A 17,417-nucleotide genomic window follows, 5' to 3' on the forward strand; every position below is an offset into this window, starting at 1 on the left:
GCTCCATGAGTTACAGGGGGAGGACATTATAGAAAGAGCCTTGGCATCAGGACATTGCAGATGCTGCCCCCAGTGGCTCCCTAACCATGCACTAATTACATCATCAGCATGAACATCACTACCCATTGTTTCTTTGAGAAGTCGTCTATATGTTCCAGGATTTAAAGAAACAGATGGAACATTTGGAATCAGTCCGCTCCCATATGTTGGCTGGAGAGACCCAGAGGGGTGAATGTCATTTCTCTGTTCTCACGGAGCAAGGCTGAGAAGAGCTGTGACTCAAACCCTTATCTCTGGCCCCAGCTCCCACCTTCTGGGTTTGTGGGGACTGCAGACTCACAACGCTGCTGGAAGTCATGATCTCAGAGCTCCCACTGCCTCTGTTTGTAACCAAGGCCAACAACATGAGGACATCGGGAGCTAATGAGTTTATGGAGCTTTGGAGATGTAAAGAGCTCTAAAAGGATGCCTTGTTATTGCTGATGGTGATGATAATGTGTAATATTTATACCACTTTGGCTGCTAATTTCCAAAATGAGAAGGGATGAATTTAAAGGCCCAGGCAGCTCTGAGGGTAGCAACTGTTCTTGGCAACTCAGATGGAATCTTTACCTCTGGTTGCCCCAGGCCTCTGGTGCCTCTGGTCCTTGAATTTGTTCTAAGATGGTGCACAGCAACCCAGCCTTTGGATGGTGTGGCTCACACCCTGCTAAGGACACACAGGACACTGGGCAAGCCTTGGGAGAGCTGGGGATCACTGCGTTACCTGTTCACAAGGTCAGCCAGTTTAGATTTATTGAACTGATCGTGAGGAAGCTTCCCCACCCCCACCTCCACCCCCACGTTTTGAAGCCAGACCTCCTTGGGTTTGAATCTCAGCTCTGCTGTTTGTTAGCTGTGGGATCTGGGAAAGGTCTTTAACCTCTCTGTGCCTCAACATCCACAACTGTAAAATGGGGATAACAGCACTGATTTCATAGGGTTGTGATTATTATAGAAGATAATGTATGTTAAAACCTCACAAAATGTCCAGCACATAGTAGGCCATCAGTAGGTCTTAAATCCTCTTACATTCTTACAAATGCTGCACATGCTATGTTATTAGAGGGCAGGCAATTGGGTTGAAGTACCCTGTGGGAATCTGTTCTTCCTGGGGTGAGGGGGGCGATGGTTGGAGAACAGAATTCACCCATCAGTTATGAGGTGAAGGTCAGCAGCACAGCTTTCCTACTTCCCAGGCACGTATGATGTTTACTTACATTATGTCAGGCTAGTTCAGAAGTTGTACTTAAATCCTGTGTTTAGCAATAGTTACCTTCTATAAGTTAACTCACTAAAGATAAACATATATGTAGTAATGAAAAGAAGAGTCCAAAGCTAAATTTTTATTAATGGTAACTCTTATTAGAGAAGAGCTCGTGTCTAGTCCTGAGTCCTACAGCTCATTTCACCTCCTAGGACCTCGGCTGAGTGTAAAATAACAATGAAGGTGCCAGGCCTTCTGGTCCCCTTGCCAACTTTCCCCTTTGCACCTGCGATGAGCAGGTTTAGGTTTGAAAGGCCAAGCCTCAGAGTACTGTTCTCACACTTGAAGTGCAGCAGAATCCTGGAATGTCTGTTAAAATACAGATGCTGCCCAGCTGGTGTGGCTCAGTTGTTAAGCGTCTACCTATGAACTGGGTAAACCAGGAATTAGGCTAAGTGATTCCTCATCAGGGCATGTGCCAGGGTTTGGGCTCAATTTCCAGTAGGAGGTGTGCGGGAGGCAATGGATCAATGATTCTCTCTCATCATTGATCTTTCTATCCCTCTCTCTCTTCCTCTCTTAAACAAACCAAACCAAACCAAACCAAATAAACCAGGAGCTGCCCCCATGCCCAGCCCCATCGGAGTTTCTGAGTTAGCAGGTGGGGATGGGCCTGAGATCTAACCAGCTGGGGTGGTTGAACCTGCAGGACCTCACTCAGAACTACTGCTTTAGGGCAGTGCTTCTCAACCTTAGCTGCACTGGGTCCCCTGGGGGTTGGGGGCCCAGGCTGCACCCTAGGCAAATTCAATTGGGCTGTAGTGGGTGGCGCCAGAGAGAGACCCTGGCTCGAGGCTGAGCTTCCCTCTGACCACTGTGCCCTGCTCAGGGCCGTGGGATTGCTGAGCTGTCATCAGCGACAACCGCAGGCTGACCCTGGGTGGATTAGGGCTCAGCCCACTTTCTATAAAAGACTGATTAGCAAATATTTCAGGCTTGCAGGCCATGTGGTCTTTGCTGCATATTCTTCTTTCTTTATTTGTTTCAACCATTTAAATGTGTTATATTAGCTCGCAAGTCACAGAAAAACAGTTGTTGAACCCCTGGAGACTAGCCAGTCATGAATTATTAAATTTAATGATGAAAATAGCTATCCACAATTAGCAGTATTTAAACGATAATTGAAACTAAGGTAGAATGTAGATTACTTTAGAGGAATTAAAGTAATGGTGGCTTCTTCTAACAGTTTTCCTTCATGTGTTATAAAACGACGAGGGGCTTCCTTCCACCCCTTTCCGAGCCCACGTACCGGAACAGCAGGTCCTCAAACAACGTTACACTCAACGTTCGTTATGAAGTGGACGAGACGCCATAGGAACTTCTCTCCTGTTTATAACCATTAGCTGGTGGTAAGATTAATTTCACTCTGAGTCATTTGGCTTACAGTCTTGGAACCTACTGAGGACTTGCTATACTTGTTTCTTAATATTTGCTTGAAAGGGAGGAGTTAAAAGCCCTTAGTATCTGCTCAGTGTGATCAGAAAGAGGTAGCTGCCGTCTGAGTGGCTAACTGGGACCCGAGGGCACTTGAATGGCCCACCCGCTTAAAGGACTTGTTCTGCCCTAACTGGGCTTCTATCCAAAAATGTGACTAAAACCGGAGGCCAAGGCTGAGGCCCTGCTGGCTTCATGGGCCGGCAGCCTGTGCGGTTGCACGGGGCCCACGCCGAGAAGGGCCTCGGTGGGTTAATGCCCTGCTGAGGGCATCTCGGTGGGCACGGGCGTGAGAGAGGGAGAGGCGCAGTGTGCTGCCCCTGTTCTGTGCTGCCTCATTTACTGCATTCAGGATGCCCCATGAGCACAGAATCCCATTTAAAACTGTAAGTGATCGAAAGCAGAAAGCGGACAGCAAACAGTGAATTCATGATCAGTGACATGCTCTTTGATTAATATTTTTCAGCTGAAAAAACAAATTTTCATTTACATTAAAGTTTGGCTGACAAAAATGTTTCAAAACATGAGGTCAGTGTTAAAAAATAAAAAAGGATCCCTACTTCAGGACAAGCCGAGAGCCACTACTGATTACTCCCTCTACCATCAGAGGAGCAGGGAACTACTTAAAAACAGACTGGGAGCCAGCAGAGCAATTTCCCCTCACCATTTCCTGAACCCCTGTAACCGCCTCAGTTCTTGAGTTCAGGCATTTTAGAGTAAAGCTCCCTAAGCCTTGAAGAAGGGCCATACGCATATCCCGGGGCAGTGAAAACAGGGGGAGAAGTTGTTCACATACAGCTGCATTCCTCCCCTAAGCTGTGCACTGGAAAGGCACCCCAAAAAGAAAAGGGGTGCCTGGCTGGCTTGGGGGCATAACCAGCAGGAGACCATGCACCCCTGACCACCGACAGGGAAGACCTGTGTTTAGACACAATTGCACAGCGGTCACCACGGGCAAGGCCTTTTCCCACCATGAGCCCTTCTTCAAATTGTTCACTGTCATCATCAGACGCTTTGATGCTCCATGCCCTCTACTAAGTTGCACTTTCTAGGCCTAACTCAGGCTTCTGTACACCAGGCTAGGAGTCACGGATCATTTCCTCTGTTTCCAGGATGAGGAACTGGGGCTTAGTGAGGTCACACGGGAGGAAGGGGCAGAGCCGGGTTCCAGGCTGGGCTGTGTGCCCTGGGCTGGCACTTGTTTTCCTCGATGCCTCTGAGCACCAGCCGTATTCCCATCTCTTCCTGGGAGTGAGTTTAATCTCCCCACAATAGGTGCTCGAGGTCAGGGACTGGGTCCTTATGTATTTTTGAGGCCTGAAGAGTCAGGCGCTTAGTAGGCAAGTGGTGACTCCGTGTAGATTAATACCCCTGCCCAGGTCTGCTCTGTGGTGTGCTGTCTTGTAAGTATAAGCGTCAGCCAGAGCAGGGACATGTACAAGCAGTAGAGTCAATGTCCAAAGGAGTGAACGAGATTCTGATCTGTACCCGTCTCTTCTCTGCACTTCTCTCCAAAGGCCCCTCCTCACCAACCACCTAAACAACCCAGCCAGACCTCCTTCTCCGCCCGTGGGCATACTGCTAATATAGGCATTATGTAACTAATAAATAATGTGCTATGCCATATACCTCTATATTATAGTACACATGGGCTATACTAACTCCCGTGGGTTTAGTAAAGGTGGCGGTAAGTGCATATTGTGCCCCAAACCCGGGTACAGTGCTGGACACAGGAGCCGCACCGCCGTCTGTAAATGTATTTATAGGAAGAGACAGATGTTTCACATGGAGCTGACGTGGCTGCTGTAAATGTGGGTCAGGGCGAGCCATTGCGCTGCTGCCCTCAGAAATCGCTCAGAGTGGAGGGCTCCTCTCCACTGCCAACTATTCAAGAAAAACGATGCCAAGTGGACACCTCCTGGGCAGGAGGCACATCCAGGCAGTTTGCCTGGGAACACACCCAAGGGAGGGCGATGACAGACATCACCCTGCACAGGCAGCTCCGGTCCATCAGCGTGGCGCTTAGCCACTTTGTGGATGTTCCGTGTGTCCTCTCGGTCTAGTGCCTGTCTCACATGGGCTCCAGAGTTTCCCACATACCCCTCACTGCTGTCCTGTGTGCAAAATAATTTTCATATTAACCTTGACCAAAAATCCAGGGAATTCCACCAGTTGAAAAAAAACACCCATACGATGAATTCCGTGGCTGAGCAGAAATGGTCTGTGGGATAACCACGTCCAGTCTGAATCGCTGCCTTTGGTCCTCCTTGAGGGCCGCGTGTGCATTACGATTATTTCAACTTGGCGTTGAAAAGGCCCCGATGAGTCTTCTGATACAACGGTTTTCTAGTTTATAGTGGGAGGATGCTTTTGTCAAAGGAAATCCTACCTGGAAGCCAACCCACAATTCAGAATTACCCTGAGCAGTTGGTGCTCCCAGGGCGGGGCCTATGGGGCTTGCTCCTTCCTCAGAAGCGCCTAGGAGCACAGTTTGAAAACCATGCAGCCATTCCCCCATACGTTATTCCCTCACTTGCTAACCCAACCTTTCTCGAGTACCTACTGTGTGCTGGGTGCCAGTGAGCCAGCAGGTAACAGGGGAGGGGGGGCCTCTCTGCAGAAGCGAACAGTGCGGTGTGAGGGGCAGACAGGAGTTCAGGGGGTGGTAAGTGCTGCGAAGCAAGTAGATCAGGCACTGTGGCTGGGCCAGGAGGTGGCTGCTTCAGACTGGGGATCAGGAATGGCTCTCGGGGGATGTGAGAACAGAAGGAGGACCTGGAAGGAGGCCTGATTCTGACCAGCAGGGAAACGGCCTCAAAGAGGCGAGTGACTTTCCCAGGTCACAAGCGGGGAGGAGGCTGAGCTGGGACTTGACCCTGGGTCTCCAGGCTTCCTGCCAGGGCTCTTTCCTTTCACAATGTTTACCAAATAGCTGCTGCGCTCAAAGAAGTCGAGGTGATTGGTGACATCCAAGGGCTGACCAACCACCAACCACCTCCTGGTGTTTGGGGCTGTCTGTCATGACTCTTGACCCCCTCCCTGCCCTCCTCAGCCTGTTACAGCTGGAGGTCTGTAACCCAGAAGACAGCGCCCTGCAGCTGTCCTCCCTGACCCTGGCCTGGCTGGGAAAGCGTCCTCCTCTCCTGTCCCCCTGGCTGCAAACTGGGAAATGCTCCTGCTGCTTCCATTGCTGGCAGATGGTACAAGCAAGACGGAGGGTCCAAAGCCTCCCGCTCACCGGGGGGAAGGGTGCCTGGAAGTCATGCCACTCCAGGGCTCTGACTCCAAGGCCACCCACTCCAGGGTGGGCCTGCGCTGCGGGGGCATCCACCCAAACCCCGCACCCCCGGCCGCACGGGTGTCACAGAGTGCTGCGAGGCAGACAGCCCTGTGACGCTGAATATCATAGGGAGCAGCATGCAAATGGCGCCCTCTTTGACCCACAAACCAAACGGCTCCCGGCCCCCAAGTGTTGCCCATACCTCCCAGGTGGCACCTGTGGGCCCAGCATTCGCCCTTTGCCCTCAGAGCCTTCCTGCTGTCAGAGCACTTCCCAGGCATCAGCTAACTGGTGCCTCATGAGGTAGGAAGGGCAGTGGTTACTAGTTTTGCACACGAAGCTGAAGCCACGGAACCCCAGAGTGAGCTGTGCAGGGAACACTGCACTGACCAAGGAACAACCACTAACTTCTGACTCAGACCCAGGTCTCCAGATTCTTTCCACTAGAACTCAGCTGCCCACGAGGTAAACACAGACCATCTGCTGGCCTACCACCACCTTTGTTCTCTTTACCCTCTGCCCCAGAGTATGCACAGGGGCTTTTCCAGAGCTGCCTCTCCTCTCCAGCCACGCCTGCCTCACCACGTGCCACCCTGCCGGAGGCCTCTGGGGCACCTACTTCTGCACTTGGCCACTCTGACCCAGCAGAGATGCTCTCCTGTCCAACCCAGCTGAGCCCTCCTCCCTTTCATATTCTCCAGCCTGTTTATGCATGTGAACACTGCACATATCACGTGAAAACAACACCCTCTAGAACACGGTTCTCAACCTGTGGGTCACAACCCCTTTGGGGTCGAACGACTCTTTCACAGGGGTTGCCTAAGATCATCGGAAAACACATATGTAATTACATATTGTTTTTGTGATTAATCACTATGCTTTAATTATGTTCAATTCGTAACAATGAAATTGGGGGTCACCACAACATGAGGAACTGTATTAAAGGGTCGCGGCATTAGGAAGGTTGAGAACCACTGCTCTAGAACCTTCCACACTTTCCTTCTTTCTATACCAAATTAAAATCAACTACCCAGACAGGCAAACAGAGGCGACAGGGTCTGCTGCACCATGTTCCCCAGTACATCTCTGCGCCCATGGGACTGTGCACAGCCTGCACGGGCAGGCAGATGCTGAGGACAGTCCTGAACACACAGGAGGCGCAACAGCTGCTGACATGGTGAGCCCTGCTCTGCATGGGGGACAGAGCCAAGGATGTGAAATTTTAGTTAGGATCACGCTGGACCTGTCACCTCATGCTTAAGAGCCAGCGACTGGAATTCAGGGTGGACAAAGAGAATGGCAATTTGAAGAGGAGCAGCCATGCACTGAGCAAGCTGGCAGCACAGGGCACTGACGGGCCCAGAGCCTCTCCCAAGACCCGCGTGAAGAAATCAGGAGCACAGTTCTGGGCACAAAGGCTGGGACCCCGTACAGACACCAGTGCTTACACACATCCATCCTGAATGTCCCCAGGATTCCCGCCCCACTCCTAATCAGAAGTCAGCTAGCCCTTGCCCGCCAAGGCCCTCTGCGGTCCAGCCTGGGGGTTGGGGGGAGAGCGCGGGGGGGGGGGGCAAGACAGAGAAAGTGGGGCGCTTCCTCCCCGCGCCCCGCAGGCCTCCCGGGGACGCCCTCCTCCCCGTGCGCCCCAGCCCAAGGGCCCTCTGGAGCCCGGCGCACTGCACTTACCGGCCATGGGGCACAGGGCTCGGTTCGCAGCCAGGGGAGTGGAGCCTGGAGGTGGAGCGGAGGCTCGGAGGGCCGCCCCCTGCCCGCCCGCCCGCCGCGCTCCTGACCTCCCACCCGGAGGGTCTGGGTGAAGGCGGTGCGCTCGCTGGAGCCCTTGGCCCTTCCTGCCGCCCGCGCCTCTGCCCGCCCCGCCCCGCCCGCTTCCCGGCGCCCACCCTCCCCTCCGCGCCCCCTCTGTTCCCAGGCTCGCTCTCGCCCAGCGCCGCGGGCTGGGCTCCCCAGAAGCCCTGTGCGGCAGCGTCTTTGTTTGGGACTTGGCCTTTCTTCAATTCACAGCACACAGAGCGAATTCAGTTGGAGTTCGGGGCAGCTGTGCGGTTGCCTGGGGGACTCTTGTTAGGAGGTGTTGGGGTGGACTGGGGTCCCGCGGCTTCCAGATGCCCGTCTGCCCTTAGCCCCCTCCACGCCCCAGGCTTCTGCTGCCCCCAGGTCGGCCCTGGTGGAGCAGGAAATGAGCAGGGTCCTGGGGGAAGCTGGCCCGGGAGGGCTCCCGACTCTAGGGACTAGCATGTGTGACCGCAAAGGGCCTTCCACCTCCCGCTTCTCCCCCCACAGCCAGCACAGGGAAGACTACCATCACTGCCCTGTCCCTCCGACAGTCCCACTGGCCATCAGCTTCCCATTCCCTGGGCAGGGAGAACCGAGATCTCTTCCTAGACTGGGGGACAAGGGAGGCCAGGCAGAGAGCCCACCTGCCTGTGCCCTGGCGGAGGGCAGGGCAACGCTGCCTGTGACGGGCTCTGACCTACCAGTGGGCAGGCCTGTGTTACTTCCCAGAGCAGCAGAGGCCTGTGCTTATCCAACCATGTCCTTTTGAAACTGGACTGCAGGGAGCAAGGTTACCCATTTACCCAGCTGCTGGGTCAGGGAAGCCAGGGGAGGCAGGGAGAGCTGACAGGCAGGGCATGGGAGCACCAGCCTTCTAAATGTTAGCAGAGGGGACGTAAATTGGGGGTCTTGAAAGGAGATGATTGCAAGTGTCCCTGTGAGAGGAAGACCTGCAGGGGGGGTGGGGGGGGATATGGAAGGAACAGCAGAAGGCTGTAGAGGGGGGCATGGAGAGGGGGTCTCAAGGAGGAGGACCCTGGTGGTGGTGTGGGGGTGGGAGTCGGAGGAGGACCTGGAGAGATGTGAAGCTGAGAGAAGATGAGATGGGGGAGAGTGTAGACCAGGGAGAGAGGGCTGGGTTGAGGACAGAACTGTGGTCTAAGCAGGCAAAGCAGTCAATGAAAGGAACTGAGACCATCCCGGGGGCTCCCGGGAAGAGGGTGTGCTCAATAGGGACCCACACTGCAGGGATACCAAAGAGCAGGGTCTGTGGGGACTTCTGAGAGAATTATTTTGGTGGCGGGGAGCAGGAGCCGATCGCCCCTCCTTGGGGACATCTGGACATGCGGGGACCCAAAGGCACAGCGCTTCGCTCCCGCTCCAGAGGCTCCTGACGGCCATTACCCCAGTGCCAGGGCTTCCCAAGGAGTTAGCGGAGGCTTCTGTGGAAATGGCACCTCCGTTCCAGTCCACTCTCTGCCCAGTCCCATTTCCTTGCCCTCTCACAGGTGTGTTCCCAAGCAGCTCCCAGTAGGCCTCCTGCATGCTGATCCCCACCTCCATTTCCATGCAGAGTCTGTTTCCCAGAAACCAACCTGAGCTACGCGGCCACTGAGAAAGGGAGAGTGAAAGAAAGAAAAGGTGGCATGGTTACTAGACTGGCTGCGGTGGTCGCTCTGTAAGGCCTATAAATATGGAATCACTATGTTGTACACCTAAAACTAATGTAATATCGTATGTGGACTATAATGAAAAACAACTTTTAAAAAGGACATAAAGAAAAAAGAAAAGAATAGGTAGATGGTGATAAACGGCATGAACAGCACACGAGCATTACGGAGACCAGACGGGAGCGAGGCTGCGCAAGCACAGAACATAGCCTTGCCCTCTGGCCTTCCTACAAGACCTCTAATGAAGCAGACCCCCAGTGCAGACCCTGACCTCTCATTAAGCGGTTTTAAGAGACAGAGATTGTCAGAAAAAGAGCGGTGGTGTTAAAGGAAAAGACAGAAATGGGGCGCGAGAGGAGAGTTATTCATAGTAGAATATGATTGCAATAGTCCTGTGAAGGGGAGACCCGTAGGTTTGCAGAAGACAGTAGAAGAGAGAAGGGGGGGGCAGGCCTTCGGAGGGAGAAGAATGCTATAGGTGGAGAAGGCTGAGGGGGAGTGAGTGTTCAATAAAGTTAGTAATATTAAAGCAGGAATTAGGAAAGAGAGCGTTGGAAAATGTTCTGAAGGACCTTATGCAGTATGAGAGGGCAAGTAAGAATTGAACCTGTGGACCAGGATGTCCTGTCTCCAGCACTGTCCCTACTAACATTAAACATGTAGAATAGTGAACCAATAGAAATATGGTTTGTAATTAAAAATTTCCCTGTAGCCATGTTTAAAAATTGTAAAAAAGTAACAGGTGTAATTAATTTTAATGATACAGTTTATTTAACACAACATATCTAAAATATTATTTCAACATGCATCAATATAAAAATTACTAATGAGACATTTTATATTTCTACCTATGAAATTTTCTAGCTCTGATGTGCATTTTACGCTCCCAGCACATCTGACTTTTCATTGAAACACCTGATCTGTATTTAGATTTGATAACATTCATGGTTGAAAAAATAAGATTTACAACCAAAGACATTGTATGCATATATGCATAACCCATGGACACAGACAATAGGGTGCTGAAGACCTGGGCGGAGGGGAGGAGGAGAGGGGAGACGCAAGGGCTGGCTTGAGGGGTCAATGGGGGGAAAAAAAAGGAAAAGTAGATTTACAAGCCTAAATTGCTGCATACATACTTATGCTTTCCAACTGACTCAAATGATAAGGAAGTTTATATTAATTAAACCTAATTGAAATAAAAATATTTAATCTTTCAGTTGCACTTAACAGATCTCAAATCCTCAATAGCCACATGTGACTAGCAGCTGCCACATCAGACCACAGGTCTGGAATATGGATTCCTAGACTTCTGGATTTGTGTCTTTGTTTTGTTCTCACTGTCTGTGAAAAAAATGGACCCCCAACCACCCACCAAGTGTTGCTCCACTAACAAGATCCTAATGTGTTCCATCTTATTTCACAGAATGCTCTGAAGATGAGGGAGAAGGTTGAAAATCCAACATCTGTGGAAGGGAAATGGGGGTTTGGCTTGGACTAGACGAGGAGTGTGGAAAATGAGATATGAGTTGGAAGTATTCCATCCTGATCGTTACTCCGTGTTCACACGAGGAGTCTGTGGTTTCCTTCCAAGCCGGGTGCGCCGGAGACTGCACGGGTGGCGCACAGCACAGCTCTTGATGGCGCCGTCTCCCATTTTAGCAGTTCCCCTTGAGCTCTGAGCGCTGACTGAGTCCAAAACACTTGGGTGTGGCTGCTAGGTCTGGCCCTCATTTCCTGCATTGCAAAATGGGGAAAGCAATCCCTTATTCCGGGGAACAATAGGAGGGAATTGGTGAAAACCCAACTGTGAAGCTACAGTGAAGGCAGAGTGTCTGTCCCAGACTTGGAGACCGTGCCCCCCGCCTCTGCTTGTGGCACATCTTTTGCTCCCAGCTGGGTGCTGGCAGCCTGTGCTTTCAGGCCACACTCAGGCACCGATTGCCTGCCTTGCATCTGACAAATCCGTCATGGGGTGCTGGGGTGATGGAGGTTCTAGAGCAGCCGTGGGCAAACTATGGCCCGCGGGCTGGATCCGGCCCGTTTAAAATGAATAAAACTAAAAAAAAAAAAGACCGTACCCTTTTATGTAATGATGTTTACTTTGAATTTATATTAGTTCACACAAACACTCCATCCATGCTTTTGTTCCGGCCCTCCGGTTCAGTTTAAGAACCCATTGTGGCCCTCGAGTCAAAAAGTTTGCCCACCCCTGTTCTAGAGCCTCCTTTAGAGATGTAGAAAGAATTCCCTCCTTTGCTCTGAAGGGTCCTACATCTACTACTTGGAGGTCCAGGTGAGATCTGGTGGGATCCCCACGCCAGCACAAGGCCTGATCACCTTGCTTCCTGGCAACAGTATCTACTAGTATAGCCATTTCTAGAAATGGAGTCACACAAATGGATGAACACACACACACACACACACACACACACGACACTGATGAGTATGATATGGTATTGCTGTATTGCTGCCATCCCCAGACTATATGGCACATTAGCTTAATATTCAGGTTGTACCTTAACCCCTCACAGGACAAGAAATGTAAAACTTGGATTTCTCCATCCCCTGTGTACAAGCCTATCTTTCAAACCAATGTCCAGTCACTACCCAGAAGGGCTGCACGGAAATGAATGTTCCCTTGACATCCTTTGCTCTTGCCTCTGTGACACTCGCTTGGTGAAGCTGCCGTCTTGAGGTGGCCCTGATGAGGTCTCTGTGCATAGACTCGGAGCCTCCCCAGGAAAGACAGTGTGTTCTGGGAGGTAGAAACACGCAGGTAGAAAGCACTCCCCTCCACGTACACAGCACACAGCTGTCTGACTCCGCCTGTTTCCCCATCTTTAAATTGGGGAGAAACTCATGAGATTTTTCTTCTTCCATCTTAGTGGAAACTGGCCATACCTTCTTCATCCCTGTGAAAATCAGAGCTCCACACACTCTGGCCAGCCTCTTTCCCTCTTCCAGTTAAATATTGACCAGTTAACATTTGCTTGAATTCAAACTGCATTTAACTATGAACTTAATGACTGAATTTACTAATTTCTGCAACAATACCCGGTACTTAGTAGGAGGTGGCAAAGAAATGGTTGTTCAGTTGAACCTCACGGTCTCAGGTATAATTCCCATGAAAGAGACCTGACATCAGAAGTGCGAGTTTTTCAGTTGTGAGGCATACGTCCAACGACTCCAAGAACATTAGTTGCGCTAATTTGTGCTTGAAATAATTATTGATCTTCATTAACAGTGTTAAAAGCATTGCTCCCATGTCCAATTGCTTGTCATGCTCCCTTGGCATGCTGCATAAAGGACTTGCAGCTTGTTCTTTCCCAGGAGAGCATTATTCAAAGCAAGACAGAAAACACATTTGGGTACAGAAAAGCTAAGTACAGACAGCTGAGCAAATAAGTCAACAGTATGCACAACGACACAGGACTCACAGCGGACTGTCTTGGGATGTGCAGCAGACCTGCCCCCCTCTCTCTCTTCTCCTCGGAGAAGAATTGAAGGTCAGATAAAGAGCTTCACAGGTAAGAAAAAGCTAAAGGAGTTCATCACCACCAAACCAGTATTATATGAAATGCTGAAAGGTATCCTTTAAGAAGAGGAAGAAGAAGAAAAAGGTAAAGATACAAATTATGAACAACAAATACACATCTATCAACAAGTGAATCTAAGAATCAAGTGAATAAATAATCTGATGAACAGAATGAACTGGTGATTATAATAGAATCAGGGACATAGAAAGGGAATGGACTGACTATTCTTGCGGGGGAAAGGGGTGTGGGAGATGCAGGAATAGACTGGACAAAAATCGTACACCTATGGATGAGGACAGTGGGTGGGGAGTGAGGGCGGAGGGTGGGGTGGGAACTGGGAGGAGGGGAGTTATGGGGGGAAAAAAGAGGAACAAATATAATAATCTGAACAATAAAGATTTAATTTAAAAAAAAAAGAAAAGCGCCGAAACCGGTTTGGCTCAGTGGATAGAGCGTCGGCCTGTGGACTCAAGGGTCCCAGGTTCGATTCCAGTCAAGGGCATGTACCTGGGTTGCGGGCACATCCCCAGTGGGAGATGTGCAGGAGGCAGCTGATCGATATTTCTCTCTCATTGATGTTTCTAACTCTCTATCTCTCTCCCTTCCTCTCTGTAAAAATCAATAAAAAATATATTAAAAAAAAGAAAAGAAAAGAAAAATAGCCCTGGCCAGTGTGTGCAGTGGTTAGAGCATCATCCTGTGCACCAAAGGGTTGCAGGTTCGATTCCCAGTCAAGGGCACATACCTTGGTTGCAGGTTCCATCCCCACCCCTGGTCTGGGCTCCTGCGGGAGGCGACCAGTTGATGTGTCTCACATTGATGTTTCTCTCTCCCTTTCCTCTCTTCCACTCACTCTGAAAAGCAATGGGAAAAATATCCTTAGGTGAGGATTAACAAAACAAAACAAAACAAAACAAAACAAAACAAAACAAAAAAAAGAAAGAAAGAAAAATGACCACTCAAGTAAAAAAAAATCAAGGATTTACCACTGCACTAATATAGTAGCCGCTAGCCACAAAGTATAGCCAATAGCTGCTAGGCTACTGAACACAAAATATGGCTAAGCCAACATGAGATGTGCTGTATGTGCAAAAACATACATTGGATTTCAAAAACTTGGTATGAAAAATCATGCAAAATATCTCATTAATATTTTTAAAATATTGATTACATGTTGAAAAGATCATATTTTAGATTTACTAAGTTAAATACAACCTATTAAAATTAATCTCACCAGTTTCTTTTTTTTAACATGGCTATGGAAAATTTTAAATAATATACATATCTCACATTGATTTCTGTTGGACAGTTCTGAAGAGGATTAGACTAATACAATTAATAAGTATAAACTAACAGATATATAAAGGGAGAATTTTGATCTCAGAGATTTTACACTCGTGTCAAACATTCATGCAACCTTGAATAGAATGATGTTTCTATCTCTCCCTCTCTCTTCTTTTCTGAAATCAACTTAAATTGATCAATTACCTGGTAGCCACATGAAGATATCAAAAAATGTCTAAATAGACTAATAGCTAAGCACAATGCTTTTTCACAATCTCAGGAAATCCTTGTTGCCTAGTCCAAATGCTGTTGCCCCCCCCCCCCCCCCCCCCCCCAGTGAGTGTGGGGTGGTGTCAGTGCAGGGTGAGCCTGTGGGTAGTCAGTCCTCAGGGTGGAGAGTATTCATGTCAGGAGCCCAAGTTACCTGAGGTCCTACTCTACCTCCTGGCCCCAGCTCACAAGATTTGTTGAGTCTGGACTCCCCTGTCAAGAGAGCAATGATGACAGCTTTACCCCGGGGGCCATGCCTATCTGCGAACTGGGAAGGGCAGGCCTGACTGGCCAGCTATTCTGAATGACTTAGCCTGTAACCCTGAGGAGGGCCCCAGGCTCTCTCCTCCACATGGATTTTATCACTCAGCACTTGGAGAATGACTCTTATCTCAAGTAGCTTATCTCACTCATGTTTGGCTTGAAGTTTTAAAAATTCTTATTTCTTCATCAATCCAATTTTTTTTAAATAATCATCCTCAATATTTTTAGTGTAAAGGTAGCACCCTCCCTTGATTTTCAGCAACATTATAGATCAAATTATTTCTGTTATTTCATAGGACTTTGAGTAGGTGGGGATGCAGAGGCTGGTATCCAGTCTGTATTATTTGTCTCATAACCAGTCACCTTACTAAATGCATTTTTCATATTAAAATAAACACTGATATATCATTAAGAATAATGCAAAATATGCATGCATTTTTCAATGACACAGAAACCAAACAAATGAGATGATTGTGGAGGATTTCTAGGGATACTTTGAGGACAAAATTTGAAGTTAACTAAAAAATGAATTTTGGCTACCTTGAAATTTTTTTTTCCCTCTCTCTCTCTCTCTCTCTCTCTCTCTCTCTCTCTCCCTCTCTCTCCACCTTCACCTCTCTTATCCAAAGAAATAAATCCACATTCCAATAAAGATAAAAATGTACTAGTAAGCCTTTCTGGTCTCCCACAACTGCAGAGCCGGCTTTATGGGTGTGCGTATAAGGCCCAGTGCTTAAAAGGGGCTAAACTTCATTTAAGGCTCTGCTATTGCTATCCTAAAATTCTTAATTCGCACAACTGGGTGACTGATCCTGAATATAGGCTTTACTTAGCAGAGCCTGGTCATTGATATTTCTGCAAAAATACTTAGCCAGTATTATGCATTTTTTTGCCCAAATTAAAAGATTAAGGGTGGTGACATTTTGCTAACTCCAAAGAGAACTCCATCATGTGTATCTTCAGAATAATCTCACCTTTCTGCAAGGGTGGGGTGAGGGGTTGAATTTGGGGAAAAGAGTATGAACAGAATCCATTCCGTTAGTATCCTTTTGTGAGGTGGCCTCACCTTCACTTGACATTCTTTTATTCTCACTTTACTCTCCAGCCATATTCCAGCTTGCAGTTCAGTACACAAACTTATTCTTTCTCCCACACATTCGCACAAGGGCCCCCATTGCTTCAAACACCCTGCCCACCCTATGCACGTGATGAGCTCCTACTTGATCTTCAGCCTTTGCTTGGTTAGTACCCCCTTTAGGACCCTCTTCTCGGCCTCTCTAGGCTGAGCTGAGCGCCTTGCTCTATTGACCTCCTGTCTCCAGTGAGGACTTAATCATGGAGCTGGAATTCTTATGCACCTCTTTTCCATTAGATTAGCGATTTCCAACATTTTTGTGTGTATTCACTAATTTTTTTGTGTGGGGCACACTTGAAAGTATTAAAACACTGAAACACATTAAACAAGTCAAGAATAATTACAAGGCAATTACTGCTGCAGTGTAACTGGGTCTCGCAGCTGCTATAACATCATCGCTGTTACTGCACTATCACTTGGTCTCCCTTTATTGCTCGTTTGCTGTTCTGAGTACATGCTCTTGCTTATCTTACATGTTACATTTTCTTATGTTCCAATAAACACCGAGTTGGGTAGATTTTACATCTCTTACCTTTGGGTCTGTGTCCTATTTGACAGACTTTGCTGACGTACATATTTCATTAGAGCAAAAATATGTGTTAGACACTGATTGAAATCCGACAGCCCATCATGATCACCAGGATCAGCGACACAGATTGCTCACTGTACCTGGACGCTCAGCTGAAGGGGCAAAGGGAGACCAATGGCCAGCCGTAACCTGTCAACAGATGATGTGCCCACCAGACTGCACCTGCCCAGAAGGGGTCCCTTTTCCTGATTTGTGCAAAGGTCCCATTTGGATGAGTGGATGCTCTGGCTCAGGACACCTCAGGCTGCTACAGAGATCAGCTGGGAACAGCTGGAGAGCAAGGATTCTATTCATCTTTACATCTCCAGCATTTACCACTGTGCTGGATAATAACAGACATGAATAAATATGGAATAAATTATAAAACAATCAAGAGGCCCTGCTGATAGCATGTAACACAATTTGGGCCTAGTCTAAAACATTATTAACATAAATTTCCCAAATCTGGTCTGCTGGGGCTCTGCCTTTTAAATGTGTTGGATACACTGGCGTGATGTGGTAAAGTTACATTACCCCCCCCCGCCCCCCCCCCATCCCTCAGGCATCATACAGAGCCCTGGATCCTTCCCATTTGTGCTGGGAGTGTTGCAAGCCCTTAGTCATTGTTCATCAAGTGTACTAATGTTGAAAGAAAGGAGGTGAGAACATACAGTGGGGTAAAGACAGTCTATTCAATAAATGGTGTTGGGAAACTTGGACAGATACAAAAGAAAATGCAACTGTACCACGTTCTTACACCATGCACAAGAATAAACTCAAAATGGATTAAAGGCTTAAATGTAACACTCAAAACCATAAAACTTCTGGAAGAAAACGCAGGCAGTAAAATCTCAAACATTTCTCTTAGTA

The 17,417-nt window shown here is 48.6% G+C and overlaps 1 protein-coding gene across 3 annotated transcripts in view; it reads right to left on the reverse strand.

Annotated features, from left to right (window-relative positions):
* Positions 1-7,856, reverse strand: part of TSPAN11 (tetraspanin 11) — a 59,066-nt gene extending 51,210 nt beyond the window's left edge. For all 3 annotated transcript variants that reach the window (XM_036300479.1, XM_036300478.1, XM_036300477.1), the window contains exon 1: positions 7,710-7,856. In XM_036300479.1, coding sequence (XP_036156372.1) covers positions 7,710-7,716 — 7 coding nt within the window. In that variant the 5' untranslated portion in view covers positions 7,717-7,856. The remainder of the gene's footprint in view (positions 1-7,709) is intronic.
* Between the last annotated feature and the right edge of the window lie 9,561 nt (positions 7,857-17,417).

Source organism: Myotis myotis, unplaced genomic scaffold (assembly GCF_014108235.1).
Source record: "Myotis myotis isolate mMyoMyo1 unplaced genomic scaffold, mMyoMyo1.p scaffold_m19_p_3, whole genome shotgun sequence".
NCBI lineage: Eukaryota > Metazoa > Chordata > Mammalia > Chiroptera > Vespertilionidae > Myotis > Myotis myotis.